Source organism: Aotus nancymaae, unplaced genomic scaffold (assembly GCF_030222135.1).
Source record: "Aotus nancymaae isolate 86718 unplaced genomic scaffold, 86718_ANA_hifiasm-v0.15.2.pri h1tg000028l, whole genome shotgun sequence".
NCBI lineage: Eukaryota > Metazoa > Chordata > Mammalia > Primates > Aotidae > Aotus > Aotus nancymaae.
The window spans coordinates 5,731,277-5,746,415 of NW_026988441.1; the positions used below are offsets into that span (position 1 = coordinate 5,731,277).

Consider the following 15,139-nt stretch of genomic DNA (forward strand, 5'->3'; position numbering starts at 1 on the left):
GCCCTCGCCTTCCTCCTCCAAGACCCAGAAATCCTGACTCCAGGCCCTTCATGACCCGGGCATCCCGACTTGGGCGAGCTGGCTCATGGATTAGGAATGCAGTGATCTCACGGCCCCTCCCTGCCCCGTTACCCCGCTGTCCCCCTCTAGGGCCCCACTCCCCTCCCAGTCTGTCTTCCGCTTGGCTGGGACAGCGGGAACCGGAAGCCTGGGTCCCTTAGCGGGCGGAGACTCCAGCTTCTAACGCAGACGCCCGGGTCGAAAGCTTGGCTAGGATCCCGGGAGAGAGGTGGAGCTTCTCCTCAAAACCTGCTGCTGCCTCGGAGCGCCCTATATACGGCCGCGCGCGCGAATCTACGAGCCCCGCCTACCAGACTAAGGCCTCGGAGATGGTGCCCCAAGAACCACTGTCACAGGGGTCCTTATTTGCATAGCCCCTCCCCTGAGGAGCTTCCCGCCCTGACTGCTCAAAGAATGGTATTTACATAGCCACGCCCACAGGCCGCCCTCCCGCTGAGAGCGCGTGGCGGCTCTCAGGGCGAGCACAGGTCTCTCATTAGCATATGCCCGCCCCATCCGGAATTCCCCTTCGCAGCGAACCCCGTTCCCTTTCCCTTATTAACATAGCTCCTCCCTCTCCTTGGCCCGTCCCCCTCTTTAAGTGTCCGGAGACGCGAGCCCTCCTAGCCAGAGTTCATGATTATGCAGTAGCCTAATTAGCGTAGCCCGCCCCGCCGAGTACCGCCCGGCTCCCCCGCAGGCGGTAGCGAAGGCAGCAGCAGCGGTGGCGACATGAGCAGCGGGGCGGCGTCCGGGACAGGGCGGGGGCGGCCCCGGGGCGGGGGGCCTGGGCCCGGGAACCCCCCGCCCAGCGAGACACACAAGCTGGTGGTCGTGGGCGGCGGCGGCGTGGGCAAGAGCGCGCTGACTATCCAGTTCATCCAGGTAGTGGGCCCTCACCCGGGAGGGTGCCCCCGGGACCCACAACTGAGCCCTTGGGGGGATCCCTGAGACCCCTGAGACCCTCCTATAAGGCCCTCTAATCTTAAAAGATCCCGTAGATTGTAACCTAAACTCTCGGAGAGCCTCCACCCCCTCCACGGGGGACCTTCCTTCTGCACTCGCATACTGAGACCCCCCCCCTCCATTCCCTCTCCCAGTGCCTAGACCACGCTTACCTGCTGACCTGGCTTTGAGCACTTCCTAGGAGCATGCTAGATATAGAACGCTCACCCCATTCAGACCCTAAGCAGTCCCAGGCCCTCCCACACACACCCCTCGGTGCCACCTTCAACCACCCTTAGCCCTATCTCCTCCAAATCCCAGAACGCCAGTGCCCAGCATCTTTGAGATTCCCCAACGCTCGAATTTTTTTTTTTTTTTTTTTTTGAGAAGGAGTCTCACTTTGTCACCCAGGCTGGAGTGCAGTGGTACGATCTCGGCTCAGTACAACCTCCGCCTCCCAGGTTCAAGCGATTCTCCTGACTCAGCCTCTCGAGTAGCTGGGACTACAGCGCATGCCACCACACCCGGCTAATTTTTGTATTTTTTAGTAGAGATGGGGTTTCACCTTATTGGCCAGGCTGTTCTCGAACTCCTGCCCTCGTGATCCGCCCGCCTCAGCCTCCCAAAGTGCTGGGATTACAGGCGTGAGCCACCACGACTGGCCCTACATTCGATTCTTAGCGCCTTCCATGACCTCCTCCAGAATCTAGAAAGTCTACCCAGACCCTGGCTCTGAGACTTCTGGGACTACCCAGTCCTGATAGTCCTGCTCTCCCACCCAAGATTTAAAAAGAGATCCTGCCCCTTGGCCATTCCAGAAATCTTCAAGACCCGAAGTCCTGACAATCCCCCATTCCTTGAGACCCAAACCTTCACTCTCCCAGCCACCCCCAAGGAAAACCAGCCCCTCATCTATCTTGTGTTTTTCCTCCACTGCAACTCCCTGAGCCCCTCTCAGAAACCCTGGATAGCTAAGTCATCTCCACGGAAGAAGACCCCAGATACTTTTTTTTTTTTTTTGAGATGGAGTTTTGCTCTTGTTGTCCAGGCTGGAGTGCAATGGCGTGATCTCGGCTCACAGCAACCTCTGCCTTCCAGGTTCAAGTGATTCTCCTGCCTCAGCCTCCGGAGTAGCTAGGATTACAGGCATGTGCCACCACGCCCAGCTGATTTTGTATTTTTAGTAGAGATGGGGTTTCACCATGTTGCCCAGGCTGGTCTCAAACTCCTGACCTCAGGTGATCCACCCACCTCAGCCTCCCAAAGTGCTGAGATTACAGGTGTGAGCCACTGTGCCTGGCCAAAGCCCCCAGATTCTTGACACCCCCAGAAAGACCTACTCTTTGGGAGTTTCTCTGGCCCCAAAAATGCATCTCAATGTCTCTAAGACTATATCTACTATAACCTCCCAAATGCAGCCCTGAGCTTCTCCAGCAGTGCCCTGAAGTCACGCCCCTAACTACCCGCAGAGCCACAGTCCCTCCCAGGGCCTGGTCCTTACTGCATCCCTCCAGGAAGAGCCCTCAACAAGCACCCTTATAACTGATAGATGCAGCCTTCAGACCCCTAGCCTCCAAATCACCCCCCCTTTCCTGAAATTCCACCCCTGCCCAGGAAACCTCCTCCCCATTCCCGAGGGAGGTCCTCCCCACTTCAAAGAAATCCTAAAAAAGTGTCTGCTCCTGAGATGCTACTGCAGAGGCCCCGGGACCCCAGGACCCGCCCCCGCCCCGACCCAAAAGACCCCAGCAAGGGCCTGGGAGGGAGCCCTGCCTGTGTAGAGAAAGGCCCCCGCCCTGGGCCCCTTGCACCCAGAGGCAGTCCCAGAGCTGGCCAAAGGCCTGGCTGGAGGCGGGCAGGACCCAGGCAGGAAGGGAGGGGCCCGGGCCCGAGGGTGGGGCAGCCTCTCCGCAGCCGGATTGGAACCGGGACCTTCCCCTGGGAGGAGACACTGGAGGCCGCCTGAGGAGGAGGAGCGGCAGGGGAGGAGGAAGAGGACAGGGAGGAGGCAGAGGAGGAGGGAGGGATATAGAGAGGCAGTCTGGACAGCAACGGCTCTCATAACTGATACGGTCGGTGTTTAACCGGACTTGCTTCAAACCTCCCTGATGCTGGATGGGATATAGTATTGTTCTTACCCTCCTTTTCCTTTTTTCTTTTCTTTTTGAGATGGAGTCTCACTTTGTCACCCAGGCTGCCCAGGCTGGAGTGTAGTGCTGTGATCTCAGCTCACTGCAATGTCTGCCGCCCAGCTTCAGACGATTCTCCTGCCTCAGCCTCCCGAGTAGCTGGGATTACAGGCACCTGGCTAATTTTTGTATTTTTTAGTAGAGACGGGGTTTCACCATTTTGGCCAGGCTAGTCTTGAACTCCTGACCTCATGAGCCATCCGCCTCGGCCTCCCAAAGTGCTGGGATTACAAGTGTGAGCCAACACGCCTGGCCATTAGCCTCCTTTTTCAAATGAGGAAACTGAGGTTCAGAAAGGGGAAGTGATTTGTTCAACGTCACACAGCTAGGATGTAATCACAATGTGGGACATGTACCTTATACTGGAAAGAGAACCAGGAATGACTCAGAGAGAAGACTAGTGTGAGGGGCGGGGGAGTGGGGAGAGTGGGGCAGGGGAGCAGATACCCAAAGAGAAGGAGACAGAGACCCAGAAAGAGGGAAATAGAGCGTTCAGAGACCCAGAGAAAAGAGGGCAGAGACCCAGCAATGGGGACAGACACTTAGAGGGAGAGAGGGACAGAGACTTACAGAGGCAGCCAGGGGCAGGGCTCTGTCCTGTCTGTCCTGCCTGCCGGGGCCCTGTAGTAACTTTCCTCTCCCCACCCTGTCAGTCCTACTTCGTGTCTGACTACGACCCCACTATTGAGGACTCCTACACGAAGATCTGCACTGTGGATGGCGTCCCGGCCCGGCTGGACAGTGAGGCGGCAGGGGATGGATAATGGATGGGAGTGGTGCCAGCGGGGGCTGAGGGCTCTTGGGGGCGACTAGGGGGAGCCTGGTCCCCACGATGGCCCCCTCCCTGTCTCTGCAGTCCTGGACACCGCAGGCCAGGAGGAGTTCGGGGCCATGAGAGAGCAGTACATGCGTGCCGGCCACGGCTTCCTGCTGGTGTTCGCCATCAACGACCGGCAGAGGTGACGGGTGGCTGGTGGCGGAGCAGCGGGGAGGGGGGCGTCGGGGGAGGGCCTGGGCTCCGCAGCTGGCTGGACCTCTCCGGCTTCACTTGCAGTTTCAACGAGGTGGGCAAGCTCTTCACACAAATTCTCCGGGTCAAGGACCGCGACGACTTCCCCATCGTGCTGGTCGGTAACAAGGCAGATCTGGAGGCACAGCGCCAGGTTCGGGACACCCCTCTGTGGGGACCCCATCTTGGCCTGGGAGGCTCCTTCTGCTGCACCTGTCCTCCGTCAGCATCCTCCTCTGTTCCTGCAGTCCTTCGACTGCCACTGTCCCAGGGCTCACCTAGATGGGTTACCCCCAAACCGGACCTTCGGGGTCCCCAGCATCACCGAGCAGAGGGCCTAGCACACTAGTGTCCTCAGGAGAGGCTGCTGGATGGCCCCGCATCTGCCAGCCCACTTTGCCCCATCCTCCATTCTCGAGTTCCTCCCAGCCAACCTCCCACCAGCCCCAGCACCTCCCCTGCCCACGGCCGGCCCTCCATGGCTCCCCAGTTCCTCCCCGGGTGCCAGATACCCTGCACACTTGTACCCCTCCTGTCCCTGCTCCCACCACTTCCCCCACGACAGTGATTTCCATACAGAACTCATCCATTTGGCGAAGGCTTTAGGGATTTCCAGCCGTTGGGTCTCCACTGGCCTCTGCCGGGAACACCCTGACTTCTCTGCCACTCCTGGTGATCTAAGGCACAAAGGGCAAGCCACGAAGCCCGCCCCCATCCCTCACTTAGAGGACACCAAGCCCCTGCGGCATCTCCCTCCAGGATCTCTTCCTCTTTGAGTTCTCACAGTGGTTCACCTCCCCTAGAGGATCCAGCCTGCCTGTCTGTCTCTCCAGCTGCAGCCACCCTGAGTGCAGGGACCTGACCCTCTATGTCCCTCCCCCGCACCCCTAGGTCCCCCGATCGGAAGCATCTACCTTTGGCGCCTCCCACCACGTGCCCTACTTTGAGGCCTCGGCCAAGCTGCGTCTCAACGTGGACGAGGCTTTTGAGCAGCTGGTGCGGGCCGTCCGGTGAGCCTCGTCCCCTTCCCGTCGTCCTTGTCCCCAGCCCTTCCACTCCAAACTCACTGGGCTTTTCCCACAGGAAATACCAGGAACAAGAGCTCCCACCCACCCCTCCCAGTGCCCCCAGGAAGAAGGGCGGCGGCTGCCCCTGCGTCCTCCTGTAGCCCAGGCAAGAGAGAAGCAACAGGCACAAGCCCTTGGGACCAGCTACCTTCGCACCTTGCTGTGTGGCCCGAGGCCTTCACTGAGCCTCAGTTTCCTCATCTGGGTCTCCTAGGACACATCACGCGCCCCACCCTTACTTCTCCTGGCCTCTTCTGGGCTACTGCCACTGTGTGCCTTCTGCCAATGCTGCCTGTCCCCACCTAAACCTGGTGGGGGCGAGGGGCTCCCGGTCACTGCTGTATATAACTCCCCTCCCACAGAAAAATAAACGTCACTGCCAAAGTCAGGAGTTGCTTTCTAAAAAGGTAACGAGGGTTGGGCACTGTGGCTCACTCCTGTAATCCCAGCACTTTGGGAGGCCGAAATGGGAGGACTACTCGAGTCCAGGAGTTTTAGACCAGCCTGGGCAGCATAGTGAGAACCCAATCTCTTTTTTAAAAAAGGGTCGGGGAATGAGCTCTGGGGAGGTGAGTGAATTCAGGGCATACCTGTTACAAAGCCTCCCTCCACCTACAATCCTAGGATTTAGAACCCATTGCTTGGGAAGGACAAGGAGAATTTTAAAAGCAGAACCAACTGCCTGGATCCCTACTTCCCTATCAACAGGGCGAGTCCACCCTTTTCTGGTTTTGAGGATATTTTCTTAGGATAAACTTTGAATGTCTGATAAAGGAATTTTTTTTCCTGTAAAGTTACAGAATGTGTTCTTCAGCCAGGCATGGTGGCTCACTCCTGTAATCCCAGCACTTTGGGAGGCCGAGGTGGGCAGATCATGAGATCAGGAGTTTGAGACCAGCCTCACCAACATGGTGAAACCTTGTCTCTACGACAAACACAAAAATTAGCGGGGCATGGTGGTGCATGCCTGTAGTACCAGCTACTCAAAAGGCTGAGGCAGGAGCCAAGCCTTTTGCACTCCAGCCAAGCAACACTGCACTCCAGCCTGGGCAAGAGCAAGACTTCATTTCGAGAAAAAAATAATAATGTGCTCTTTAATATAGTAGGCAGAATCTACATACGGCTATTTAAATTAAAATTAAATAAAATTTGGCTGGCTGCAGTGGCTTATGCCTGTAATCCCAGCATTTTGGGAGGCCCAGGTGGATCGCTTGAGCTCAGGAGTTCAAGACCAGCCTGGGCAACAAAGTGAGATCCTATCTCTACTAAAAATACAAACATGAGCTGAGTGTGGTGGCACGTGCCTATAGTCCCAGCTACTCGGGAGGCTGAGGTAGGAGGATCACTCGAGTCGGGGATAGAAACTGCAGTGAACCAAGATCATGCCGCTGCACTCCAGCCTGGATGACAGCAAGACTGTCTCAAAAAAATAAATTAAAAAACTTAAAACTCAGTTCCTCAGTCACATCAGCACTTCAAGAGCTCAGTTGTCACATGTGGCTAGCGGCATTTTTTTTTTTTTTTTTTTTTGAGACAGAGTTTTGCTGTGTCGTCCAGGCTGGAAGTACAGTGGCAGGATCTCCACTCACTGCAACCTCTGTCTCCTGGGCACAAGTGATTCTTGTGCCTCAGCCTCCTGAGTAGCTGGGACTACAGGCGCCCGCCACCATGCCTGGCTAATTTTTCTATTTTTGGTAGAGACGGGGTTTCACCGTGTTGGCCAGACCGGTCTCTAACTCCTGGCCTCAAGTGACCTGCCCACCTTGGCCTCCAAAACTGCTGAGATTACAGGTGTGAGCCACCGGGCCCGGCCTCTAGTGGCCATCTTAATAGATAGGACAAACAGACAACATTCCTGTCTTTGCTGAGTGGCCTATTGGACAGTGCTTTCTAGAGTGTTCCAGGACACTGGAGATAGGAAGCAACTCAGCTGGGCGTGGTGGCTGATGCATGTAAGCCCAGTACTTTGGGAGACTGAGGTGGGTGGATCACTTGAGGCTAGGAGTCTGAGACCAGCCTGGGCAAGAGCTAGACCCTGTCTACACAGAGACAGGCAGCCACTGTTAGAAACCCTGCCTGGCCCGCTCCCACCTCCAGTGTATATTGAGAAGGGGCTTTGGCTGGAGGAGGGAGAAGCGACATGTGGGTGGAATGGTGTCTAAGCAGCCATCTGGCAAGTCCTCAGTTCCAGCAAGTTCCCCAGTGGCACTGACATCTGAATCTAAACACTGAATGCAACTTAGGGCCAGTGTAGACATCTGCCATCCAATCCCCCTATTCTGTCCTGAGAGGAGCAGAAGAGTTGGGTGCCTTAAGGCACAACAGGAAAGCGGATGACACACTTCAGTCTGGAAGCCCGAAGCCCATCTCTGTCCTGGGAACACTTCATTTTTTACATTTCATTTCATTTCATTTCATTTATTTAGAGATGGAGTCTTGCTCTGTTGCCCAGGCTGCAGTGCAATGGCGAGATCTCAGCTCACTGCAACCTCCGCCTCCCGGGTTCTCCTGCCTCAGCCTCCCAAGTAGCTGGGATTACAGGCACCTGCCACCACACCTGGCTAATTTTTGTATTTATAGTAGAGATAGGGTTTCATCATATTGGTCAGGCTGGTCTAAAACTCCTGACCTCAGGTGATCTGCCTGCGTCAGCGTCCCAAAGTGTTGGCATTATAGGCATGAGCCACCGCGCTCAGCCCGGCCCATTTTATTTAAGACAAGGTTTTGCTCTATTGCCCAGGCTGGAGTGCAGTAGCATGATCAAAACTCACTGCAGCCTCAACCTCCTGGGCTCAATAAATCCTCCTGCCTCAGCCTGCCAAGTAGCCGGGACTATGAGCACACACCACCACGCCTGGCTAATTTTTCATTTTGTATTTTTTTTTTTTTTTTTTTTTTTTTTTTGAGACGGAGTTTCGCTCTCGTTACCCAGGCTGGAGTGCAATGGCGCGATCTCGGCTCACCGCAACCTCCGCCTCCTGGGTTCAGGCAATTCTCCTGCCTCAGCTTCCTGAGTAGCTGGGATTACAGGCACGCGCCACCATGCCCAGCTAATTTTTTTGTATTAGTAGAGACGGGGTTTCACAATGTTGACCAGGATGGTCTCGATCTCTTGACCTCGTGATCCACCCGCCTCGGCCTCCCAAAGTGCTGGGATTACAGGCTTGAGCCACCGCGCCCGGCCCTGTATTTTTTTTTTTGAGATGGAGTCTCACTCTGTTGCCCAGGCTGGAATACAATGGCTGTGACCCCAGCTTACTGCAATCTCCGCCTCCCGGGTTTAAGCAATTCTCTTTGCCTCAGCCTTCCGAGCAGCGAGGATTACAAGTATGTGCCACCATGCCCGGCTAATTTTTTGTATTTTTAGTAGAGATGGGGTTTCACCATGTTGGCCAGGCTGGTCTTGAACTGCTAACCTCAGTATCCACCTGCCTTGGTCTTCCAAAGTGCTGGGATTACAGGCATGAGCCACCGTGCCTGGCCCAATTCTCCTGCCCCATCTTCTCGAGTAGCCGGGACTAGAGGCGCGTGCTACCACACCCGGCTAAGTTTTTGTATTTTAAGTAGAGATGAGGTTTCACCACATTGGCCAGGCTGGTCTTACTGATCTCATGATCTGCCCGCCTAGGCCTCCCAAAGTGTTGGGATTACAGACATGAGCCACCACACCTGACTAATTTTTCAGTTTGTTGTAGAGATGGGGTATCACTATGTTGCCCCAGCTGGTCTTGAACTCCTCCCTTTAAGCAACCCTACTGCCTCAGCCTCCCAAAGCTCTGGGATTACAGATGTGAGCCGCCACGCTTAGCCTGGGAACACTTAAACTCTCCCACATCCAACCTAAGCTCTGGTGGGAGTGAGGGGCGTCCTGCCCACTATTTGCTTCTCTGGAAGGCTGGAGCCGGAGACCACCATCCACCCACCCTGCAAGCCTGTGTGACTGGCCATCTGTTTTCTTTTTCCTAAGACGTAGTTTCACTCTTGTTGCCCAAGCCGGAGTGCAATGGCAAGATCTCAGCTCACTGCTACCTCTACCTCCCAGGTTTAAGCGATTCTCCTGCCTCTCATCCTCTCGAGTAGCTGGGATTACAGGTGCCCGCCACCACGCCAGACTAATTTTTTTAATTTTTAGTAGAAATGGGGTTTCATCATGTTAGCCAGGCTGGTCTCAAACTCCTGACCTCAGATGATCCACCCGCCTTGGGCTCCCAAAGTCCTGGGATTACAGGTGTGAGCCACTGCACCCAGCCATGACTGGCCATCTTTAAAGCCCCAAACCTACCCAACACACCAGGCTAAAAACCTCAACCGAGATGTCCCCATGCCCTGACCTTCAGCTCCACCTGACACCTGTCAGCCATCAACCATCTGCTCCCCGACCCTGGGCCCGATTCCTGAATGCTCTACTCACACCCATCCCGGAACCTGCTTCCTGGTCCTTGGGTGGAGCATGGCCTTTGCAAGGCTCCTGGTGCCAGGCTGCCTGGATTCAAATCCAACTCTGCCACCTCAGTCTCATCTGTAAAATGGGGGCAAACACAAAGCTACTTCACAGGGTGGGCACAAGGCGAATGGAGCCAATCACAGAGGAGGAATGATCCTGGCACATACTAAGTGCTCACCATCAAGGACTGTGGCCCACGGTTCTTCGTTCTGCCTCAGAACCACGAATGGCCTTCTATATCCTAGATTAGAACACTGATTAGTGGGCTGGGCGTGGTGGCTCAACCCTGTAATCCCAGCACTTTGATAGGCCAAGGCAGGCAGATCACTTGAGGTCGGGAGTTCCACAACAGCCTGGCCAACGTGGCGAAACCCTGTCTCCACTGAAAATACAAAAATTAGCCGGGTGTAGTGGTGCGTGCCTGTAATCCCAGCTACTCAGGAGGCTGAGGCAGGAGAATCACTTGAACCAGGGAGGTGGAGGTTGCAGTCAGCTGAGATAGAGCCATTGCAGTTCAGCCTGGGCAACAAGAGCAAAACTCTGTCTCAAAAACAAACAAACAAACAAAAAAAACCCACTGATTAGCTAAATATCCCTTTCTGGGTTCTATTATCACAGACTCTTTGGCCTGTTCTAAACCCGCCCTGGGAAAAACTGGGGCTTGGATGTACTGTGTCACATCTTGGCTCTCTCCTCCCTAAGAACCTCTGCACACCGGAGGTGCACCCCCGCTTGACGGGGAGTGATGGGGCAAGAGGGTGGGCAGTATTTCCATCAGTTTCCAAACGAGCTCTGACACTTCCACCTAAGCCCCAGCTGTGGGTACTGAGCCCTCAACAGGAAAGATTCCTGTGCCAACATCTTTCTTCCTTGATCTCACCATCCACATGCCCCCTGCCAGAGTCTTGCCTGCACTGCCCATTTGGGGCCAACTTCTTGGTCAGGGCACCCTGCTTCTTGCAGGACCAAGATGCATTTTGAGGTGACAATAGTTACCTAGGCCCCCAAACACTCAGGACAACTGGCAGACCGTTTTTGGAAGGTTCACAGCCACCAGCATCCCAAAGATCAACAGACAATGGTGAAAAGGCTGGCATCTCCCTAGGCACGTGTTCGTGTCAGAAATTACATTTTCGGTTCCTCCTCTCCCCTGAGCTCTGACAGGCCCTAATAATTCTAAAGCTCTCCAGGTTTTGATGTCCCCATCTTTCTTTTTTTTTTTGAGACGCAGTCTTGCTCTGTCACCCAGGCTGGAGTGCAATGGCGCGATCTCTGCTCACTGCAACCTCTGCCTCTTGGATTCAAGTGATTCTCCTGCCTCAGCCTCCCAAGTAGCTGGGATTATAGGCACACACCACCATGCCCACCTAATTTTTTAGTAGAGACAGGATTTCACCACATTGGTCAGGCTGGTTCAAACTCCTGACCTTGTGACCCACCCACCGCGGCCTCCCAAAGGGCTGGGATTACAGGCATGAGCCACCTTGTCTGGCCTCTTTCTTTTTTTTTTTTTTTCCCCCAAGATGCAATCTCACTTTGCCACTCAGACTGGAGTACAATGGCACCATCTTGGCTCACTGAAATCTCTGCCTCCTGAGTTCCAGCAATTCTCCTGCCTCAGCATCCCAAGTACCTGGGATTATAGGCGCCTGCCAGCATGCCTGGCTAATTTTTGTATTTTTAGTAGAGGCGGGGTTTCACCATGTTGGCCAGGCTGGTCTCGAACTCCTGACCTCAGGTGATCCAAAGTGCTGGGATTACAGGTGTAAGCCACCATGCTTGACTGATGTCCCCATCTTTATCCATCTGTCTCCTTTCCTTTTCTATCATGTCGTGGACCTCTGCAAGCTTCTCTAGATCTCCTGCTACTGGTCACAGGAGCTGCAGGCCAGGTGCTCCAAACTGGTTGTCTTCCTTTATTTTGACAAAAGCCCATTTAACGGATAACAAAGACAAAGATGGGATCTGTTAACCAACATGCCTGGTTAGTACTGCAACTGAGATTCTAAGTTGGGCAGCTGCATTCGAAAGGCCAACCACAAGATGACTCTGTCCCTAGAGGGATGAATCCTGACCTCACTGACCATGCTCAGAACATGCCACTGCAGGCCAAATGCAGTGGCTAGCACCTGTAATCAATCCCAGCACTTTGGGAGGCTGAGGTGGGCAGATCACCTGAAGTCAGGAGTTAAGAGACCAGCCTGGCCAACATGGTGAAACCCGTCTCTATTAAAAATGCAAAAATTAACTCGGTGTGATGGCACGTGCCTGTAGTCCTAGCTACCTGGGAAGCTGAGGCAGAATTGCTTGAACCTGGGAGGTGGAGGTTGCAGTGAGCTGAGATCACACCACTGCACTCAAGCTTGGGTAACAAAGTGAGAATCAGTCTCAAAAAAAAAAAAAAAAAAAAAAGAACAGCCAGGTGCGGTGGCTCACGCCTGTAATCCCAGCACTTTGGGAGGCCAAGGCGGACGGATCATGAGGTCAAGAGATCGAGACCATCCTGGCCAACATGGTGAAACCCCCATCTCTACTAAAAATACAAAAATTAGCTGGGCGTGGTGGAGTGTGCCTGTAGTCCCAGCTACTCAGGAGGCTGAGGCAGGAAAATAGCTTGAACCTGGGAGGTAGAAGTTGCAGTGAGCCGAGATTGTGCCACTGGACTCCAGCCTGGTGCCTGGTAACAAACCAAGATTCTGTCTCAAAAAAAAAAACAAAACACTCCACCCATTTTCCATCCTGGAACTCTGACCTGGGACAATGCCAATCCCTTAGCCTCCATTTTTAAGTTTTTTTGTAGACACGAGGGTCTCGCCATGTTACTCAGGCTGGACTCAAGAAATCCTCCTGCCTTGGCCTCCCAGAGTGCTGGGATTACAGGCATGAGCCACTGGACCTGGCATTTGGCCTCATATTGACAGCCTAGTCCAGGACCTTGAATGTGTGGCTCCCCATCAAAGGCTGCATCCCACATGCTACAGGCCACAGTTTGAGGACAATAATGGTCCATACTCAGCTGTCTTAACTTAATAACTGTACAAAGTTCATGGGTTCTTTTTTCTTTTTTTTGAGACAGAGTCTTGCTCTGTCACCTAGGTGAGAGTCCAGTGGCGCAACCTCGGCTCACTGCAAACTTTGCCTACTGAGTTCCAGCAATTCTCCTGCCTCAGCCTCCCCAGTAGCTGGGATTACAGGCACCCACCATCATGCCTGGCTAATTTTTTTGAATTTTTAGAAGAGGGGTTTTTCTCCATGTTGGCCAGAATGGTCTTGAACTCCTGACTACAGGTGAGAGCCACAGCACCCAGCCTATTTATTTTTGAGACAGAGTCTCGCTCTGTCACCCAGACTGGAGTGACTTGGCTGACTGCAACCTCCACCTCCTGAGTTCAAGCGAATCTCCTGCCTCAGACTCCCAAGTAGCTAGGATTACAGGCACAAGCCACCACATCTGTAATCCCAGGATTCTGGGAGGCTGAGGCAGGCAGATCACAAGTTTGAGACCAGCCTGACCAACATAGTGAAACCTCGTCTCTACTAAAAACACAAAAATTAGCCGGGCATGTTGGTGCACATCTGTAATCTCAGCTACTCAGGAGGCTGAGGCAGGAGAATCCTGTGAACCCAGGAGGCGGAGATTGCAGTGAGCCAACATCATACCACTGCAGTCTAGCCTGGGCAACAGAGCAAGAGTCTGTCTCAAAAAAAAAAAAAAAAAAAGGCTCCAGCCTGGGCAACAGAGTCCATCTCCAAAAAAGAGAGAGGGTTTTTCCAGGCTGGTATCGAACTCCTCACCTTAAGTGATGCACCCGCCTTGGCCTCCCACAGTGCTGGGATCACAGGTGTGAGCCACCACACCCAGCCAATTTGCACAATTTTTTTTTTCGCTCCCTCCCTTCCAACTTGCACATTTTTGACATTCCTGTTCTAGAACACTGTTCTTCAAACTTGAATGTGCTTGAGAATCCTCTAGGGATTTTACCAAAAAGTGGGTTCTGATGAAGTAGATCTGAGCAACAGCCTAAGAGTCTCCATCTTTTCCTTGAAGGGTGGGAGGAGGGGAAGCAGCCCCCATTCAACCCGTCCTCTCCTCGTCTGCTGCCTGTGCTGATTCTACATTTCTACAAGCTCTTGGGGAACTCCAAGAGTGCTGTATCACGGACCACTCACTTGGACACAAGAATACAGGACTTAGGTTGGGCACGGTGGCTCACGCCTGTAATCCCAGCACTTTGGGAGGCCAAGGCGGGTGGATCACGAGGTCAAGAGATTGAGACCATCCTGGTGAACATGGTGAAACCCCGTCTCTACTAAAAATACAAAAATTAGCTGGGCATGGTGGCGCATGCCTGTAATCCCAGCTACTCAGGAGGCTGAGGCAGGAGAATTGCCTGAACCCAGGAAGCGGAGGTTGTGGTGAGCCGAGATCGCACCACTGCACTCCAGCCTGGGTAATGAGAGCGAAACTCCATCTCAAAAAAAAAAAAAAAAAAGAAAAGAATACAGGACTTGAGGCCAACTGCAGTGTAATCCCTTTGGGAGGCTGAGGTTGGCGGATCACGAGGTCAGGAGTTTGAGCACAAGGTCAGGAGTTTGAGACCAGCCTGGCCAACATGGTGAAACTCCTGTCTCTCCTAAAAATACAAAAATTAGCCAGGTGTGGTGGTGAGCCCCTGTAATCCCAACTACTCAGAAGTCTGAGGCAGGAGAATCACTTTAACCTGGGAAGCAGAGGTTGCAGTGAGCCAAGATCAAACCATTGCACTCCAGCCTGGGCAACAGAGCAAGACTCTGTCTCAAAAAACAAAACAAAACAAAAAACTACAGGATTTGAGCTGGGTGTGGTGGCATGCACCTGTAATGCCTGTGACTTGAGCCTGCGGCAGAAGGACCCTTTAAGCCAAGGGCAGCCGAGCAACACAAGGAACACAGGGCCAGGCATGGTGGCACTTGTCTGTAATCCATCACTTTGGGAGGCTGAGGCAGGAGAACCGCGTGAGCCAGGGAGTTGGAGGCTGCAATGAGTTCATGCCACTGCACTCCAGCCTAGGTGACAGAGCGAGAACCTGTCTTTAGCTAAAAAACAAAAGAACACCCCACAATGGGCCGGGCAAGGTGGCTCATGCCTGTAATCCCAGCAGTTTGGGAGGTCAAGGCGGGTGGATCATGAGGTCAAGAGATTGAGACCATCCTGGTCAACACAATGGAACCCCATCTCTACTAAAAATACAAAAATTCAGGGGCGGGGAGAATTTAAAAAAAAATACAAAAATTTGCCAGGCGTGGTAGTGGGTGCCTGTAATCCCAGCTACTCGGGAGACCGAGGCAGGAGCATCGCTTGAACCCGGGAGGCCGAAGTTTCAGTAGGCTGATACCTCGCCATTGCATTTCAGCCTGGGCGACAGGGCAAGACTCCGTCTCAAAA

General features: G+C 53.8%; 1 protein-coding gene across 1 annotated transcript; it reads left to right on the forward strand.

The window, feature by feature from the left end:
• Positions 1–747: 747 nt before the first annotated feature.
• RRAS (RAS related) lies at positions 748–5,658 on the forward strand. The gene is made up of 6 exons (XM_021668610.2): positions 748–945; positions 3,848–3,935; positions 4,051–4,153; positions 4,249–4,357; positions 5,095–5,213; positions 5,287–5,658. The coding sequence occupies exons 1-6, from the start codon at positions 793–795 to the stop codon at positions 5,369–5,371; spliced, it is 657 nt and encodes a 218-aa protein (XP_021524285.1). The 5' UTR covers positions 748–792; the 3' UTR covers positions 5,372–5,658.
• The last annotated feature ends 9,481 nt before the right edge of the window (positions 5,659–15,139 follow it).